The 17768-nt window shown below is 43.7% G+C and overlaps 1 protein-coding gene across 1 annotated transcript in view; it reads right to left on the reverse strand.

Annotated features, from left to right (window-relative positions):
• The window catches only part of LOC115332927 (cytochrome P450 4V2), a 39616-nt gene extending 26305 nt beyond the window's left edge, over nt 1–13311 (reverse strand). Inside the window, exons 1-2 of the mRNA XM_040215407.3 lie at nt 13147–13311; nt 5623–5711 (exon numbers count right to left, since the gene is read on the reverse strand). Of these exons, the coding sequence (XP_040071341.3) occupies nt 5623–5711; nt 13147–13311 (254 nt within the window). The remainder of the gene's footprint in view (nt 1–5622; nt 5712–13146) is intronic.
• Nucleotides 13312–17768: the final 4457 nt, after the last annotated feature.

Consider the following 17768-nt stretch of genomic DNA (forward strand, 5'->3'; position numbering starts at 1 on the left):
TGAAAGCACTCGCGGTCGCGGCCACGACGGAGTGGCCAAATAAAACCGCAGATTCAGCTCCGTGGGAGTTTTGACCCAAGCCATGAACGTGCAAACCACATTCGCAGTGTCGCCTCATGTTTCAGGGAAAGGTTTTCGTCAATGTCACCTTTCCTGGCTCAGTTAACACACTCAGCACCTTGAAACCCCCTTTTCCACCCATCTCTTATGATTATACATTGATGTACTTTCAGCCTCCTCCAGAAACAAAAACAGATACCTGCGCCTCGTTACACGAATCCTTCAAGGTCATCCCAGCGCATTCTTACTTTGCAAGCTCATCACAGGGGGAATATACGGCGCTGGCGGCACCGCCGCTTTCGCCGCACCACCCCGGCTTCCGCCGGCTCTTTCCATTGACCAGACTCTCTGTATACACGGCTGTGAAACACCTAAACTGCTAGCTCGGCCTGCCACTCAACGCAAGTGTGAAAAATAAAAAAAAAATAAAAAAATAATATTAACCATAGAAACCAAAAAAAAAAAGAATGCAGAAAAGGCAGGACAGGAAACTCCGAGACGATTCGAGAAGTCTTCGCCAGCTGCGATAGCTCTGAAAACAGCAACACAAAGAAAGGACAGAAAAGGAAAGCGTACAAAAAAGAGCGTGCAGCTACGCCAGACACGGCGTCGCGTTCCTGGAAGAGTGAAAATGGAGATAGCGACCGCTGCGTTCCTTATAGAACACAATTTTTGTATAAATAAATATAATATTACAGTTTGATCGATAGATTGAAATGCAAAAGCAAATTGTATTTTATATATTCAAACCGTTCTCTATCGGCTCGAAAGTTTCTGGATGGGCTAAGTAAATTGTTGCAATGAACCAATCATAGAGTTATTTAATGTACGCTAGAGGTTCAACTGGCGCTAGTGTGCTGCTGAAAATTGAAGCAGACAACAACCAGTCGGAAATTTACTTTCGGTAATGCATTTCTATGGGAAAACGCGAGTGCATTTTCTCTCTGCGCTCGATTATAAGAGCACATATCACGAATAATTCGTACGTACTAGGCACATTGAAACATATCTCAGTCACGGAGACGAAATAATTAGTCACTTACGGCGTTTTTATTTTAAATTATTGGCATGAAAAACGGTGCTAAAACCGCTGCCTACTTGTATTTATGTGCACTGTTGGGCACTGTTAGCGCGAACACGGCATCGGCGCTTTCCAGCATGGGGGATATACGTGCCAAAGCAACGAAGGACACGTGGAAACCCAATAGAGACGGCAAGAACTACTCAGTAAAACTCTACAAGTAACTCCTTGTGCATGCAGACGATAAAAATAAATGGAAAGCCACGTAATATAGTCCGATTTGCAATAATTAAGTACTGCGTTATTCTATCTGCTCATGAATATGTGCGACGATGCTTGTTGGGTTCAAATCATCACCCGCACGCTCCAAATATTTGCAAATAGGGAGAAACCAGACGCTTATGGTATGAATGTCCAACGAGACTGAATGTCCAACGAGCCTGAATGTCCAATCGGTCACGTGACAGGCGAGACGGAATGTCCAACGAGACGAAAGGTCCAATCAAGACGGAATGTCCAACGTGCCTGAATATCCAACGAGACGGAAGATCCAACCGAGACGGAATGTCCAACGAGCCTGAATGTCCATCGAGTCTGAATATCCAACGGATATGGAATGAACCGTGCATAAAATTTAGAAGATATTTTTTTCTTCGAATAATAGGATTACTGAAAGTTACGGCGGTGAAAAATGCGTTCGATGGAATGGGGAACCGGACGTTTGGTACGTGGTAGTTTTGGTACGTGGTAGTTTTGCCACCAGGCTTTTCAGTACCGGGCTTTTGATGCACGGCTATTTTGGTGTGCCGCTGAGATTGTCCCACTGACGTTGCCTCTGTGAAGTCCCCTAAATAGAAGTAAAAATTATGCTCGTGTATATTATAGACTTCATAAAAAAAAAAAAAAAAACATTTATTGTTCGTTTTATATATATAAATATAAAGATAATTTTTATAATTAAAAAATCACGTGGAAAAGGTCACACATGCTACAAGATCAAAGACCGAACTCGTATACCAGTGACAATCGGTCACGCGTTTGCTTTTTAGAAGGTCGTAACTCTGGCGCGGAAACAAATGTGGGGTCCACGAGAGTTCTGAGAATCGTTAATCGCGCTTATCCCCAGTCAGTCTACTTTCCGTATTGTACGAGTTGCTGTATTTTTTTTTTATTGGTGTCCTAGCTAGTAACGCAAAGCTGATGTCCCACTTGGGGAAAAAAAATCTTCTGATTAAATTGTTAGTATTATTGTTAGGTGAAGTCGGTGCAGTATGTATAATTTCGCTAAAGTTTCTTTTTTTTTTTTTTTTTTACAGAACGATGGTGAAGGTTTTAGGCATTTTTGATTGGACTTCTCGGTCCCCAAAAACAAAAATTCGATCCTCATATTAAAACCAATGAGAAAATGCAACGTTCCTTCCATTAAGCCTTTGTGCAGGTGATGGTGAGCTTTTGTCCGGTGATTATCCGGAGGATCCGGCACATTGACGCTTATCGCGACGATTAGTTTCGCATGCTTCGGCCACCAAAGCGGTTGCTATCGCAGTGAACAATGTGTAGAGCCACAAGTAGGCACTTTCAATAATTATTACAATACTTTTTAGGACAGCTCCAGCTCTGCCGTTTCTGGTCACGTGGCATGCGGCAATCGTACCGATACGCGCCCAGGTAGCATACCAAGGCTGCGATCGGATTTCAACTGGTCGTAACTTTGTCAAAGAGCCGCTGCGACAGTGCGACTGCGATTCATTCATATGCGCAGATAACAAGTGCACAGGTGACCACAGGCTCAGGAGGTCAGCCGCTCGCTCGGTCTTCCCAAATCCCATCATGCTAGAGTCGCGAGTGTACATATTCACGTAGAACCCGGCTTCTATCATTTTGAACGACCCGGGTACGATGATTTACTATCGAACCCTTGTAAGTTCTGAAAACTGCATTTGTGATCCTCTCTTTTTTAGAAAGAGGGTCTCAATGTTGACCCCCACTGTCCCTGGCTCGTTTCGACACTTCGACAAACGGGCACTTTCGCCCGAATTTTTATTCTGCGGATTCGCCTAGGGCAAATTGCCCTATTTAACGAATTGTCCTTCTTCCAGCTGTCCAGAGACCAATGAAATTACGACGAACTGAGCGGCTTCGCGGTGCAATACGCTTCCCATACAAGAATAGAAAGCCACGTGGAACGATCTTTTGTTATATTCACACAGGATGCAGGCTATTGGTACATCCGGGTGTGAACCTTCTGCTGCACGCCGAGATGGATGCGTTTGAGTTCTTTATCACCAGTCAAGCTCCCACGTACCAAGACGTCATCAACTACCTCGACAGGATCGGGAGCTTCGCAGTGCTTCCAGAAGCGAGTTAAATTACATGGGCTTCTGAGAGCCACTGTGCATGTCCCATGCAAAAAAAAAAAAAAAATGTGTACTGCGTGATACTATAGTATCACGCAGTACACAATTTTTTTTTTTTTATGGCACAGACCAGGAGAGAGAACACTATAGTATGGCACAGACCAGGAGAGAGAACACTATAGTGTTCTCTCTCCTGGTCTGTGCCATACTAACCTACTGACAGGGAATGCATGTTTATGTAAACTATACTGGCAACTGCAGTGTATAGTGAGTAGTTGTCTGTTCTAAAGATAAACGAACAAAAATAAAAATTTGTTAAATTCACACAATTGTTTTGACATTTACTCATGGGTTGTCGTGTCCCCCCCCCTAACCCCCACCCCCTCCCCCCGGTGTATTTATAGGCGAGTTAGACGCAAATGTTTTTTTCATTTTAAAGAGAAGATATATTTTTTAGGGAAAATACGCTTGTGGCAAACTGCTGATGCGATCGCCCCACGCAGCTGCTAAAGCTTTATTCACAAATTTCAATATTGACTGTGCGCATAGTCAGTGGCGCTGACGGGCGGTCCTGTGTTATCTATAGATCGAAACGGGCAGGGATGAGGACTGAACTAGAAATTCCTGGGATCTGAAGCGCGGCTTTCATAGATATCCCCCAATTGCGATGCACTAGAACACACGGACACTGCATCCCTATTATATATTTCAAATTGGCTGACTTATGTCATCAAAACATTCGAAACATTTGAGCTGCCAATATCAAAGGAGCGTTTGGCGTCGTACAATCGTCACCTTTAACCGATTGGGACATAGCTACGCATAGGCACTTAGCTAAATAGCCATCATGCCTTCCTATAGATGAAATTAAAATATTTGTGTCTGCTCTATGTTTCTCTGTCGGTCTGTCAACATCACATTCAGTAGCACGAAATTTTAGTATCGACAATACGGCAATGCTTGCAAGAAGGCGGTTTAAATATACACACAAGTCTGTATATTTAACAAGGCAAATTATTCTAGCACGTCATAGGCGAGACGGAATGTGCAACGTGCCTGAATGTCCAACGAGACGAAAGATCCAATCGAGACGGAATGTCCAACGTGCCTGAACATCCATCGAGACGAAAGATCCAACCGAGACTGAATGTCCAACGAGCCTGAAGGTCCAACGAGACGGAAGGTCCAATCGAGACGGAATGTCCAACGCGCCTGAATGTCCAACCCGCCTGAATATCCATTATTGGGTCTTCCGTCTCGTTGGACATTCAGGCTCGTTGGACATTCCGTCTCGTAATCGAAACCAGAGAACAGGTGCTTGATAAAAACTGCCCGACATAGGAAATAGTAAAAATACACACCTTTCGTAGCTCACATACTTTAATTTTATGTTCGAATGTTTTTTTAACCGATCGTAAAGATGCACGATAGTGACAGGACGGGCATATTGCAATATATAAGCGCCGCCGGAATGCTAGCGAACCTTGAACACACTCTACATTCCTTTCGATGGTTATTTTGCTTAGAATCATCGCTCCTTCTTACATACCTGCCATGGTACAGAGGTTTGGGCCTGAAATATAGCGAAGTTTAACATCGTTCAGTTGTAAAGAAAAATGCTGTAACTAAAGCAATTACACTTTCACAATATGAATAAAGGTACATACTATCCGGTACAACTAAAATAATCAAGGTTATCTATGTTATTTTCCGGCGAAAAGACAAAATGCGCGCGTGTTTTCCCATAGGAATGCACAGAATCACCGCCAAAGTAGACTGGTTGCTGTCTGCTTCAATTTGCCTCCCGGAAGTCGCATAGACACCAGCGCCGTTTTAACCTCTAGCGCGCATTATAATAATTCTATGAAACCAACCACCTGCATTGCATGACAAAGTTTTGCACACAGTTAATTTCGAGTGAATCATCACTACCCCACAAAACGACTACGAAAAATTGCTTTCGCTGTATTCAAGCTCGTCTGTGACTCACACGATTCGTGCTGTTCAATATCAGCAATTATATCTCGATATTCAGTAATATGACATGTTGAAAGTAATTTTCACAAGCAGTTAATACTTTATGTGAGCACTCCGGCTGTTGGATTGATGTTCAGCATAAATTCAACACGCACACATTTTCACAGTGAGTGACTTCGCGTACGAATAGTACGCTAAGGGGCTGACCTTGTTAGAAGTCCGTCCGGCCCCAGCCACGAATGTAGTTTCCTGTAGTTCATCGACTTCTTCAAGTTCGTATTGCTGGCTAAGAGAGGCTGTGGAGATAACATAATCGTGCTTAACGACATCTTACACAAACACACACACGCAAAATATACTTTGCACTTTTGCCAGGGAAAGTAGAATATGGCGTCGACACTCAATTCCATTTTTGTTTTTTGCTTCAGCGTTTCGTAGTGACGAAAAAAATAAGCGAAGTAAAACCTAACCGAGAAACGAGACCGGAAGTCCCAGAAGTCATTTAGATTTGTTCATTCCCTGCCACTATGAGTACAAAGGTCTTTTTTCTGAAGTATTGTGCTTTTGATGTTTCAGTTATTTTTGTTTTATGCTAAAGCAGACTATTCTAATTTACTGGAATATGCCTGAAAGGGCCTAATAATTCTCAGATATTACCCGTTTTAAATTGTCATCGCGCCCGTCTGAGAAAAAGAACTTATTTGCTTTTAAATTGATTTTATCTGAGGAAGCCCGGGTTTCATGAAAATAGATGTACTTTGAGGCGCCAATATTTCTCATTTATTAATGCGTCCTTGTCAATCGTCCTTTCGTACAAATCTAGGCGTACCTATTATCCTAACAAAAGCACTTTAGAATAATAATATTTTGTTAATTTCTGCGATAAATTGAAGCCATTTGAAATAAAGACGGCAAATGGTGGCAGCCGCCGATCAAAGGCGACTTCTAATGACATTTGAGCTTCCGTTCTTTTTATTTTATTATCTCATTAGTGCATCGGGCTATTCAGGGAGCAATTTGCAGCCACAAAATATTAGCGCATCATATTTTCATTCAATCAGGCAAAAACAAAATACAATACAATTCAATGTCTGGTGGCGACACAATATGTTGAAAACGCGCTGCCAGTGACGTTATCATCTCTGCGATTTGAATCTACCGTTCTTGCAGTGTGCTGTTCTCACCGACCACAGTAGCCTCCCCGTGTTTTTTTCTTTCTTTTTTTAATTTGCATGTTTGTGCACTTGGATGGTCGAGCTTCTACCTGGACGACCCTCTGGGAAGCTTCGTGAGCCTAAGGAGTCTGACTAGTTTTCACAGATAGCCGGCTAAAGATTGAAGCTCGGTGACGAACCGAAAGTGGGGCTAATTAGAATGCAGGACGACCCGTACGAAAATGTCAGATATGGCCCTGATATATTGTATATACGTTCAGATATGATAATATAAGCAGTCAAATAGGGCTGTATTTCGCCAGACATGGGGGTTAATACGGCCGTTTTTCGCCATATACGTGGGCAAATACTGCCAGATCTGGCCGTACAAGTGCGTAAATAAGCCATATATCACCATATACGCGTGCAAATATAGCGCCCCTGATAATGATATATGGGCCCGTTTCAGTCGTGCAAGCAACAAGTTATATTTTCTCGCTATGACACTAGTTGATTGATCTATATTGCATGGGTCTCATGTAATTGGTTAACTATTGTCTACATCCTTAAAAAGAAGTTATTCCAGGTATTTGGACAAATTAATCAATTGCGCAATTTAAAGATTGAAAGACAAATGAAATTTGGTTGTATGTTTGATGTGTGACAATATGACGAAGTGGGATCGGAACGCGAGTTAATCAAATAATGGATTTTAGTCGGAGCTCTTAGGCACCCGTTTCCGAGTTAAGCGGTGTTGGCGTCGCCATCGGTGTAACCGCCCCGCTAAATTTAGCGAGAGATTGAATCGGTACGTATGTCACGTGACGTCAATTTTCCCGCGAAATCTGGCAGTGAAACTAATTTTTTTTTCATGTTTCCCCGCTAAATTGAGCGGGTAAACACGAACCGTTAGCTTACTCAAGATGCAAGACGCTACTTCGCCGTCCCGAATCCTTTTCCCTTCGAACGGAAGCCGTTGCGCCCGCTAATACGCAGCTCTTTCAAAACCGCTCGCGCAGCATCGCATCCGTTCGTTTGCGAGCGATGGAGATTCATCGTGTGTTGAAAGTCGGAAGATGTGCTGTCCGTGGTGTCTTTTATGCATAGCTCGTTCGTAAAAAAATTTTAAACAGTGTACACGTGATTTTAAACCTATTAGTAAAAATATATTTATATACATATTTATTTATCTATTTATTTGTCGACATCATGCACAAAAAAAATAGTCGCGTTAATTTTTTCATTTAAAATTATAATGTAAAACAGCGTAAAACATAATATCTTGAAACTCGCATCGTTTTGAGTTCAAAAGCTAGACTTCATAGAGCTGTATGTTCACTCGGTATTGACAGCAGGGTAGACGCTACGCGTGTTTTAGGCCAATCGTGTCTCCGGTTAGGGTCACGTGACTACAGTCTAGAATCTGGTGACAAAGCAGGACATCGCACCTGCCTGGCGCCCAAGGTCACACACAGCATTCACAGCACTGTCAACCTTTGTTACAAGTGACACACCTCCTCGTTGTGGCCCCAAAAGATAAGCCTTTTGTTCGTGAAACCCCGTTTTGGCCTCTCCTTCGATCCTTTTCTCTCTCCCTAAGCTGAACGCGTTGTAAAAGGTGAGTGGTCACGTGGTTTGACGGATTGCGAATTAGCCGTTGCCGCTCTCGGAATGCGTTTAGCCGGACCTAGTTTGGCGTGTGAATTCTCCCTCTGTGGCAGATGCGTATGTCTGCTTCTGCAAGCGAGTTCTTCAAAGAAGCCCAAGAATTTTTTGTGATGCGTTTAGTGTTCGGTTTTACAAACGACAGCTTGTGCTACATCGTGTTGAATCTTCACGGGCACTTTCTCGTTTCTGTGTTCGAGTGGTGGTTTTGCCGTGGCCGTGTCGACATCTCCCTCGGACAACACCTTTCAAGTGGCGTCTTGTCAACGTAAGTGCGCTGCAGCCTATTTCGTGACAATTGATCGTTTTTCCTAAACGTATTCTTCCAGATTACCTCTAGATTTAGGCCGTGTCTATCTCCTGGCAGCCTGAAGAATCATTGTGCAGAATGTTTCGGCATTGGTGCGATTGCGCTACAAGCAGAAAGTTTCGACATGCGGCCGACAAAGTTTTGACGTGTCGCCAAAAAACAACCGCAGCACAGACTCTTAATTACGCGTTCCAAAATTTGACGAGCGGCTTTACGAGTCGCTTGTAGAAAGATTGTTACGATTTTGCGAAATACTGGTAAACAATGCTAGGTCATCCGCGGGCGTATCCCTCTCCTCCCGCTCGTACTTTCTCTAACTTGACGGACACTCTGCCTCGCGGTTTATGCCGACGAAACGATCGTCGGGATACCGGGTAATTGCTACAGCCGAGCGCAGCACAGTTTACCATTGCTCCCGCTGTGGAGGGTCGAAGAGTCAACTACCAGCACGGTAGATACCGTTTTTTTTTTGTTTTTTTTAAATTTATTTTTGCAGATTTGTTTTAAAAGAAGCCGTGAACGCTACACTTATGCGGTTTGTTCGAGAGTGATACGCCCAGGGGGATGTTATGTAGTTTGCTAATCTTTAAGATAAGTCGGCTAATTAAATAAAATTCATTAATTAACTTTTAATTAGTGAAAATAGACATATGGTTTCAATTAGAAACTTGCCGAGCGTCGTCCGAAACCCCTAAACCAGTAAATTTTACAAAGACTGAGCGCGTGTGAAGCGCAGTAGTGCACTGAAGTTACCACTCGTGGACCAGGTACAAGGCTGGGGCTAGATAAGAGACAGAAAAATTGAGCGGGCGCCTTACCGAGACCGCTAGCCCTGCTCCACGAGTAGTGGCTTTAGTGCGCTTCTCACGCGCTGAAAGACTTTCTGAAAATGACTGATTTTGGGATTTTGGACGACGCCCCGCTAGCTGCTTATTGGAACCGTATGTCTATTTTTGCTAATTGAAAAGTTCATTAGTGAATTTTAATTACTTAGCCGAGTAATCGCAAAGCTTAGCGCCCCCGTAATGTCCCCCTGGGCGTACAACTCACTCGCAGAAACCGCACAAGTGAAGCTTTCAGGACTTTTTTTATGAACAAATCTGCAAGAATAAAAAAAAAAGCACCCTGATATGGGAGGCAGATATACCCCTATTTGGCAGACCCAGATATGGATATATAAAAAATTGGGCAGATCTGCCGTATACAAGTGTTATATAAACCGATGTGCTTGATATGGCCAGATCTGCCCAATATTTTATATATCCATATATTTTTTTTTATATAAGTCCAGATCTGCCATTTTTATAAGGGGACACCGGATTATGAGTGATGTATGACGTATGCATGATCATGCTAGTCGTAGCGCCGGCAGACGTTCCCGCATTGCCAACTGTAAACATGGCGGTGTGCGATTAAAACAAAGTTGGAGTCCGGAATGTTTATTTGGAGTGCGCTATAATTCCGATCGCGTACACGGCGTTATCTAAGAATCATGCGCTCCCATCGATGTTATGCATAAATCAACGTAGAATGCTATTGCGAAATGCGAGTACAATGCGTACGTCCTAACCGGCCGGCGAAAAAAAAAACAGACGTGTCTTCATGATCACTTTTCTTTTTTCCGAAGAAAAGTCTTAGGCATTTGGTAAAAAAAGAAACTGCTTATTTGCACTCGCTATTTCCAGCATTTGCCTATTTTTCGAACCGATCGCGGCGTAACTCTGTGGTGCGAATCACTGCTTTGATCACGCCACCGCGCTTAAGGACGAGATGCTGACTCTAATGCCTTATCTGACCTTGCGTCATTTCAAAACCGAAGTGGTCAGCGCCACATGCTTTACACGTATGATGGACCAGGTCCGAAAGACAGATTTTTAAACTAGTTCAGCACTTACTGAAGGAATCCGTCCAGCGAAGGTTCCTTCGATTCCGAGGTGCAAAACCTCTTCGGAACCCAAAGGGTAAACTACTACCAGCGATATAATTAGTTTCGTATATTGTAATATACCTATATTGCCAGTTTATTTTATCTTATAATTATTCAACACGGTAATGTAATGAAACTACATCAATTTAGCAAAAAAATGTCGAAGCGTTCTAAACCTAGAAATGTATCAGGAACGCATCTCTTTGGCAACAATGAGACGTGACGGGAACGCGTTCCAAAGCTGAGAAGAAACGATAAACGAGCTTTCGTTCCACTTTTCGAGGAACGTGCGCAAAACTGATCCAGATACACCGAGGAAATTCTCCGTTCTTCAGCCCAGCCAACGAGAACGGCGAGCAGGACGCACGCCACCCCTCCTATATTGCTTGAACCTACTAAAGAAAGGGCCAATGATTGGGGTACCGTGTTTACCCTAAACCGGTAGATCTGCAGGAGCTCCGAGTTCTGGCTGAGTGAGTTTGCGGGATAATTTGTGAACTCCATCAGAGTGTAATTCGCCACCACCGGTTCTTTTCAGTTCTTAAGCTTGTAGTTTCGAGCACAAAACAATCATAGCGTCGGGTTCCCGTCTATTTTTTTTTTACGTATAATTGTTACCGGATTGTTTCGTAAAAAAGAATATTTTTTACCGGTCTACACAGAGCGCGTAAAAGAGAAACGCCTAACTTGGATCTAATACGGTTTTGCTTCAAAGCAAAGTCAGTGAAAAAATTAATTTTTTCGTTTAGTTTTCATGGGTTTTCTTTTTCTTGCAGCTTGCCACATAATTGCCAAAATGCCAGACATCAGCCAAAAAGCTCCACCTATCAACCGAACAACCGGCAGTGAAACTTAATTCTGGCACTTGTTTAGCAATCTAAACCCAACGCTGCCTTAAAAAAAAAATAAGGAAAAAATTAGAAATAAAGTTTAGCTTTGGCATTTGTTTGGTGATTTACGCACAAAGATGCCAGATGACCGTCCCGTACCAGGCAGTGAAGCCTAAAGCCGGGGACACACTAATTATACATAATACAAAAGGCAGTCCGCGAACACGAGTCACCTCAATATCCGTGGTTTGAATGCCCCGTGTCAAGTTGTTTCCTTGAGCTCATGGCCATGTGGAATTCGAAGCACGAATCTCGCGGTGACTTGTGTTCGAATTTGTATGCAGACTGTCTTTTGTATGATGGTATAAGCAGTGTGACCACGGCTTAAGTTTGACACTTGTTTTGGTGATTTAATGACAAGGTGTGTGTACTCGTGCAAAAGGAGGTCAAGCTTGGCTCTTCCTTGGCTTCTTTGTGCTTTTCAAGGCCCTGAATTTTCAAAAAAATACCATACTTTAGCCCAAAAATCTGCGCTATCTTTCACATAAGTGACAACACTTCAGCTCTCCTTTTGCTATGAGTGCGGTCTCCACAACCCCCCTTATATCTCGATTCGTCAATGAGTTCGCGCTGTGTCGTGAACTCAATGACTCACTGGAACATACTGGAACAAAAACTTTGAGTTTCAGCCCTAATGTGGACCAAAGCGTCCTTATTGACCGGCAGGTTTTCCAGATGAGCGTGCTTGATCTTTTCCTAAATCAGTGGCTCTCAAATGGGGGTCCGCGAAGGCATTCTAGAACTCCGCGAAGCCCCGCCTCGTCAGTAAAGCCCGGCGATAAAAGTTTTCTGTTTTCAGATCGAGAAGGAATGTTCAGTTTCCAGGCGAGTTTTCTCGTGGGTATGTCGATAAGAGAAATCTACTTCACACTAGCCCTTAGTCATATCCATTTATTAAATCATTATTGTAATTAACCTATACCTTTCACCTCCCTTCACCACAGACGGGGTCCTCCATCATTTCCGTCGATCCGCAAGGGGTCCGCAAAACTGTCCTAAATCATCATTCTTTCTTTTGTTTGGAAATAATGATGATTTAGGAAAAGATCATGGTCATGTGTGCGCTCCGCAGGCAAACATGACCATGATTATTTGCGTTGTTTATGCGGGTAATTGAGGATTTCGCCGGAAACCCGCTTCTTAATCAGATAATTGATATGAAGCAAAAGACGCTCGCCTTTCCGCGTCGCTATGCCATATTCCGTCATGCATGCATATTTCTCGCTTTATGGCCGCGCTAAGTGCCCACATAGAAAGCGTTAAAGAGAGGTATTTCGCCTTGCACCACCGGGGTTTGGAAGTTCGCCCGCGAGACTGCGGGTTCTTAATTTGTTTTTATAGTGATTACGCGGATGCACGCATACTTGCCTACAGCTTTTGTTGACGCGGCGAAACAGCGAGCAATTGGTGCATCGCGTGCGTACGTGGACAAGTCTTCCGGCAGCAAAAATAAATGGTCTAACTCTCTCCCCCTTTTTCCTTCGGGTGCTTTCCGTGTATATTTGCATATATACACTTTTTTTTTTTTTTCATTAAAGATGCATATGCCGACTGGAGCCTTAGGTCGTAATCTAAAAATAAGTGAGTGGTGTGAGTCTTTCTCTTGAAATTACATGTTATTCTTTCCCATTAAGGAAGGGTGAAAGGCTGTAATTTACCGGACAAAAGGCCTTGATTATGTCGCTCTCGCGGTGACGCGATTGCCTCGCCGAAAGTGCGGTGTTTTCTTTACTCTTTTTCTTTTTTTGCTTTTTTTGTTTGTTTTATTTGGACGCATAGACTCACCGCGGCTGCTTCTGGTGTGCACAGGAACACGATGGGGTTCACGCCGGCGTAAATCTTGAATATGCCCGCCTTTCGGTGCATCTCGCACAGGCCACGAATCCACTGAAAAAACTCTGCAATCAAAGACCAATATTTGTTTGAGCATCGCATCCGGCAAAGACACATTGCGGTACACTGTAAACAAATACCGTAAAGTCTTTATATGACAGTTATGCAGAGCTGAAAACACTTTAGATTTCACTGCACGGCACAGTTAGCGTGAAAATGGAATATTGGTACGTTTGCATAGTTTACTAAAGTAGCGCATTGACGATCACAAACGTTTACTATTTATGTTGGTTCAACGGGTGAACGCTTTGCAACACAACAGGGACGGTTTGCTCATCAATATGGGTATCTCTCCCGGCGGTTAATTCACCTGCAAGAGGGATTTAAAGGTCACGTGACCGGCTCCGTGGGGACAAGAAACCAAAGATACCCAGAATTCCAGGCAAATCGCTGCCGTAATTATGTCCTCGCTTCGAAAATTAGTCCAATTTTGGGCGCAGAAAATGGGTAAAGAGGCTTAAAATGCAAGTTAAATAAAGCACATCTGTGTACTTTAGGAGCCGCATGTAAAGTTATATCTGGGAAAAATCCAGAATTAAAAAAAAGAAAAAAAACAGAAAAACCACCAGGAAAGGTTTAAAGGGGTCATGAAACGATTTTCCTTCTTCTTCCTCCTGAGCTTTAATCCTCAACTCAAACGCGAATTGTGAAAAAACGTCGTCGTGACATTCTTCGGCACCGGTGCGATGACTCCTAGCTTCCACTGCGGCCTCCGAGATCCCGAAGCGCGCGAACGCTTCTCCGGCCGTCCCATTCGTGCGGAGAGGGCGTCATTGGAAAAAAAGAGAAGGAGACGGCGTGTCTCCGCGGGGAGGCGCAACCAACCCAGTCATCGACAGCATGGCGCGAGGCAGAAGAGTTCAAGAAGAGGTCTTGTTACGTCAAATTACTACAAATTATACTTACAAATTTTTTGTGTATTGTGGTAGAACGGTGAACATTGCTCTGGGGATGTAGATAGAAAATTTGTGATGGTTATTTAATTTGAGATATTTATCTCGACGTGATGCGGCTAGCGCTACAAGTGCGCCTTTTGATATATTTGATTGCAATCTGTAGCACGTAAAAAACAAAAACAAAAAATAGCTCCGCATATAAAAAAAATAGTATTTTCCTGAATAAAAATAATCCTGCTGCAACATTTTTTTCCCTTTTTTATTTTTTACCTTCGCACGTTGTCTGGCGTACCTTTCTGAGCCTCAAGAGGTTTGATACTATATAGTGAAGTCCGTGTTGTCCTTTTTTAATATTTTTGATATTTATTACGCAATTTTCGCTGGTCGTATTGCGGTGTTTGCCTCTACTAGAAGTACCTTTAAGCCGGGGTCACACTGATTAGGCATTATACAAAAGACAGCCTGCAGAAGTCACCGCGATATCCGTGGTTCAAATGCCGCGTGCCAAGTGTCTCCTTGAACTCATTGCCTTGCGGCAATCGAAGCTCAATAGACCGATCTCACCAAGCGTTCAGCGCATGCGTGACGCCGCCATAACTTTAGTTCACAGGAGGCGGGCTGCAGTGCACGAGAGGGCTTCTGCCGTCTGGTGCTCCTCACACGCAGAGCTCCAGCGAGGTTGTGGCACGTGCAGAAAGACTAAAGTTCCCTAGATGCATTGCGGCAGCGGTGGCGTAGTCAAACTGGCTGGTGAGATCGGTATATTATATCGAGGTGACTAGCGTTTGAATCAGTTTGCAGACTGTCTTTTGTATGATGTACGTTCAGCGTGACCCCGGCTTTGGGGAAAAACCTATGGCGGCGAGAAACAACCACCTCGCAATGATCTCTCCATTTTTGTTTATTAACTTTGCGATAATTGTAGTTACTGATTGAAAAGGTTGGGCATTATCTTGTGAACGTCTAGTCTTTGGCACATGTAGCACAGACCACCGTATCCCGTAATGCACTTTGTCATGTAACTTAATTGATATGCAAACAAACAATGGGATCTTAAGAAAAAAGAACTCTGGTTTATTTATAAACTTCAATCTTCTTCCAACCTGGTATATTTACAGATTCTAAAGCTTGATTATTAAGGTTAGACGCGAAGTACTTTGCGACGCAAGATGGCTTCAAGCAGTTTCTTTCGATACGCTACTCTGTCTTTCATAGCCATGCCTATGTTGACCAAGAACGGCCGTACAAACTTCTCTATAACAATCCTAGAATTTTTTGTTGTGTGGCATGGCAGCTCGTTTGCAACTGCTACACATAAGTTGATTACGATACCCAATTGTAAATACTGTAAGCATTTTTTTCTGCTATTATTAGTTGGACCAATCTGCAGGCCTAGGCAGCTCGTTAAGAAAAATCACCCAATCTTCATTTTCTGCGACCAAACACGCGCGGAAAGGACGGAAAAACAAAAATGACAAGCAGAAGTAAAGAAAACTACGTGTCAGAGTTAGAAAGGCAGGGAAACATCGCGACGGGTTTGTACAAAAGACGGGCAAAGTTCTAAATTAGCCACTCTAGCTGCGCACAACCGTAAAAAAAGGAAAAAAACAAAAAAAGAAACAATGTTGTTGTCTTTTGCGGTGGTCTGCGAGAAATTGTTAAGGAAAAGTACCCCTCAGGGGAACCTCGTTACCCCTATTGGGGATGCAAGCACTCGTCCGTACAGATGGTTTACGCCGGCGAGGGTACGAATTGTAAAGGCGCGTCTATGTGCGTGTTTGTGGTGAGAGGCGAATGTATGATGGCGGCGGCGCCGCCGGGGATGAAAAGGAACGCCGCACCGCTAGTCCTCTGGAAGAGCATTCGCTGCACTTTGCACACACCGAACCATACAAAAACATATACCCACATGCACATGCTTCAGCCTCTGTTCATCTCCCACTGTGCTTCCTCTCCCAACTCCCGAGCACATTTTTAAAAACAAGCCGCAAAAAAAAAAAAAAAAAAGTAATGGACGTTTTGGCTTGCTTGGGCCCCCCTTGTAGACTTGAATGCAAGGCCCGTACCCGGCCCGGGCCCTTCATGATTGTAAACGTCAAGCCCGAGCCGGGCCCGAGTGCCAGGCCGGCCCGTGGCCCGCGGTCGGGACCGTACCTGTGCAGATCCCTCCCTGCCACGCTGACGGCTAGCCCCTCTGTTATGACTGGGCAGGCAGCGCCGCCTCGCGGCGAGAGATGGAGTTAGCGCAATTACACTTTTCTGCTGGGAAGCAAGACGAATGGGACGGCCAGAGAAGCCTTCGCGCGCGCGCTTCGGGATCTCGGAGGCCATGCTTCCACCGTGCGCTTTATGTACACCATAGAGCTTGTCATTCGCCAGTGACGATAAGTTCCGTCAGGGTCACGAACGCGAATCCAAATATTCATTGGTCACGAACGCGAATCCAAATATTCGTCGACGGATCGATTGTTGACGAGCGCATACGTCCGAGTGACGCAGTTCTCGTGTCCAATGCGTGAGCTGGGCTCGGCTGACGTTAGGTTGGCACCGCTGAAGCGCTTTGGGTACCGCGGATGTGTCATAGTGAAAAGGCGGGGAGCTTTCGAAGGAAATGAGGTACAAAATAGTCCGCAATGTTTTCAAATGTTTGTACCGAAAAGCTGGCTTTTGACTTTCTACCCTCTTCCTTTTGGCCAACTGAACGATATGCGATTAGTAAAGTCCAATTTAAAATCATTTATCCCAGCCCAACAATCGTTTCATGGCCCCTTTAAGTCTGTTGCGCGAAATCGGCTGAAGCTCTAGGTGCTTTCTCTCAACGGAGCCGGTCGTGTGACCTTACAATTCCTCTTGCGAATCTGTTAACCACCGCGATGGATACCAGCTTTGATTAGCAAACCGGCCCAGTGGTTTTGATAATAGCATGTCAATTTCATGAGAGAACAAATAAAAGAAATTCACTGGATCGCGGATTTGCACTAAAAGTTTTGCCCAGTGTAGTTAACTAAAGTTCTTTTAAGTTACTAGGATCATCACTTTCCAAGTTTGAATGAAAGTTTCACTAACTTTAATCGTAACTGCGTTACATCTGGGCAATAACCTGCAACCTAGCTCAATTACTTCAAAATTATGATTACAAACGCGCGACTGCCGCATTGGTTTAGGCACTAAGTAACAGCTATGTACAGTTTCGTTCCCTCAATCTTTGCTAAGCGGAGTTTACTGAATGAAACAGAAACCCTGCCTATATCGCTTCCGGCTTGGAAACTGAATTGTAGGTTAACAGCCATGTTGCACCTCAACGTTATATAGTATATTAACCTAACGCAGTCACTATTTTGGTAACCAATATATGTCTAAATAAAACAAAAATGTAATTGTAGTTGTAACGTGGTTCTAAGTATAATTTATTTTATTTTTAAACACTGATATACTGTAGGAACCCTTAATATTATTCTTCATTATTGTAATGCTCTAATGTTATAATTTAATTTAGGTTTAATTGTCCCCTTAGCAGTTCTTCTTTATGCGAGCGCATCTGTCGATTTAGAAACATGACAGGATGCATCATGTGCGGTAGACACGTTGCAACGAATATCGCATTCATGTCGAAGCGAA

The sequence above is a fragment of the Ixodes scapularis genome, unplaced genomic scaffold (genome assembly GCF_016920785.2).
Source record: "Ixodes scapularis isolate PalLabHiFi unplaced genomic scaffold, ASM1692078v2 PGA_scaffold3__209_contigs__length_174095766, whole genome shotgun sequence".
Lineage (NCBI taxonomy): Eukaryota > Metazoa > Arthropoda > Arachnida > Ixodida > Ixodidae > Ixodes > Ixodes scapularis.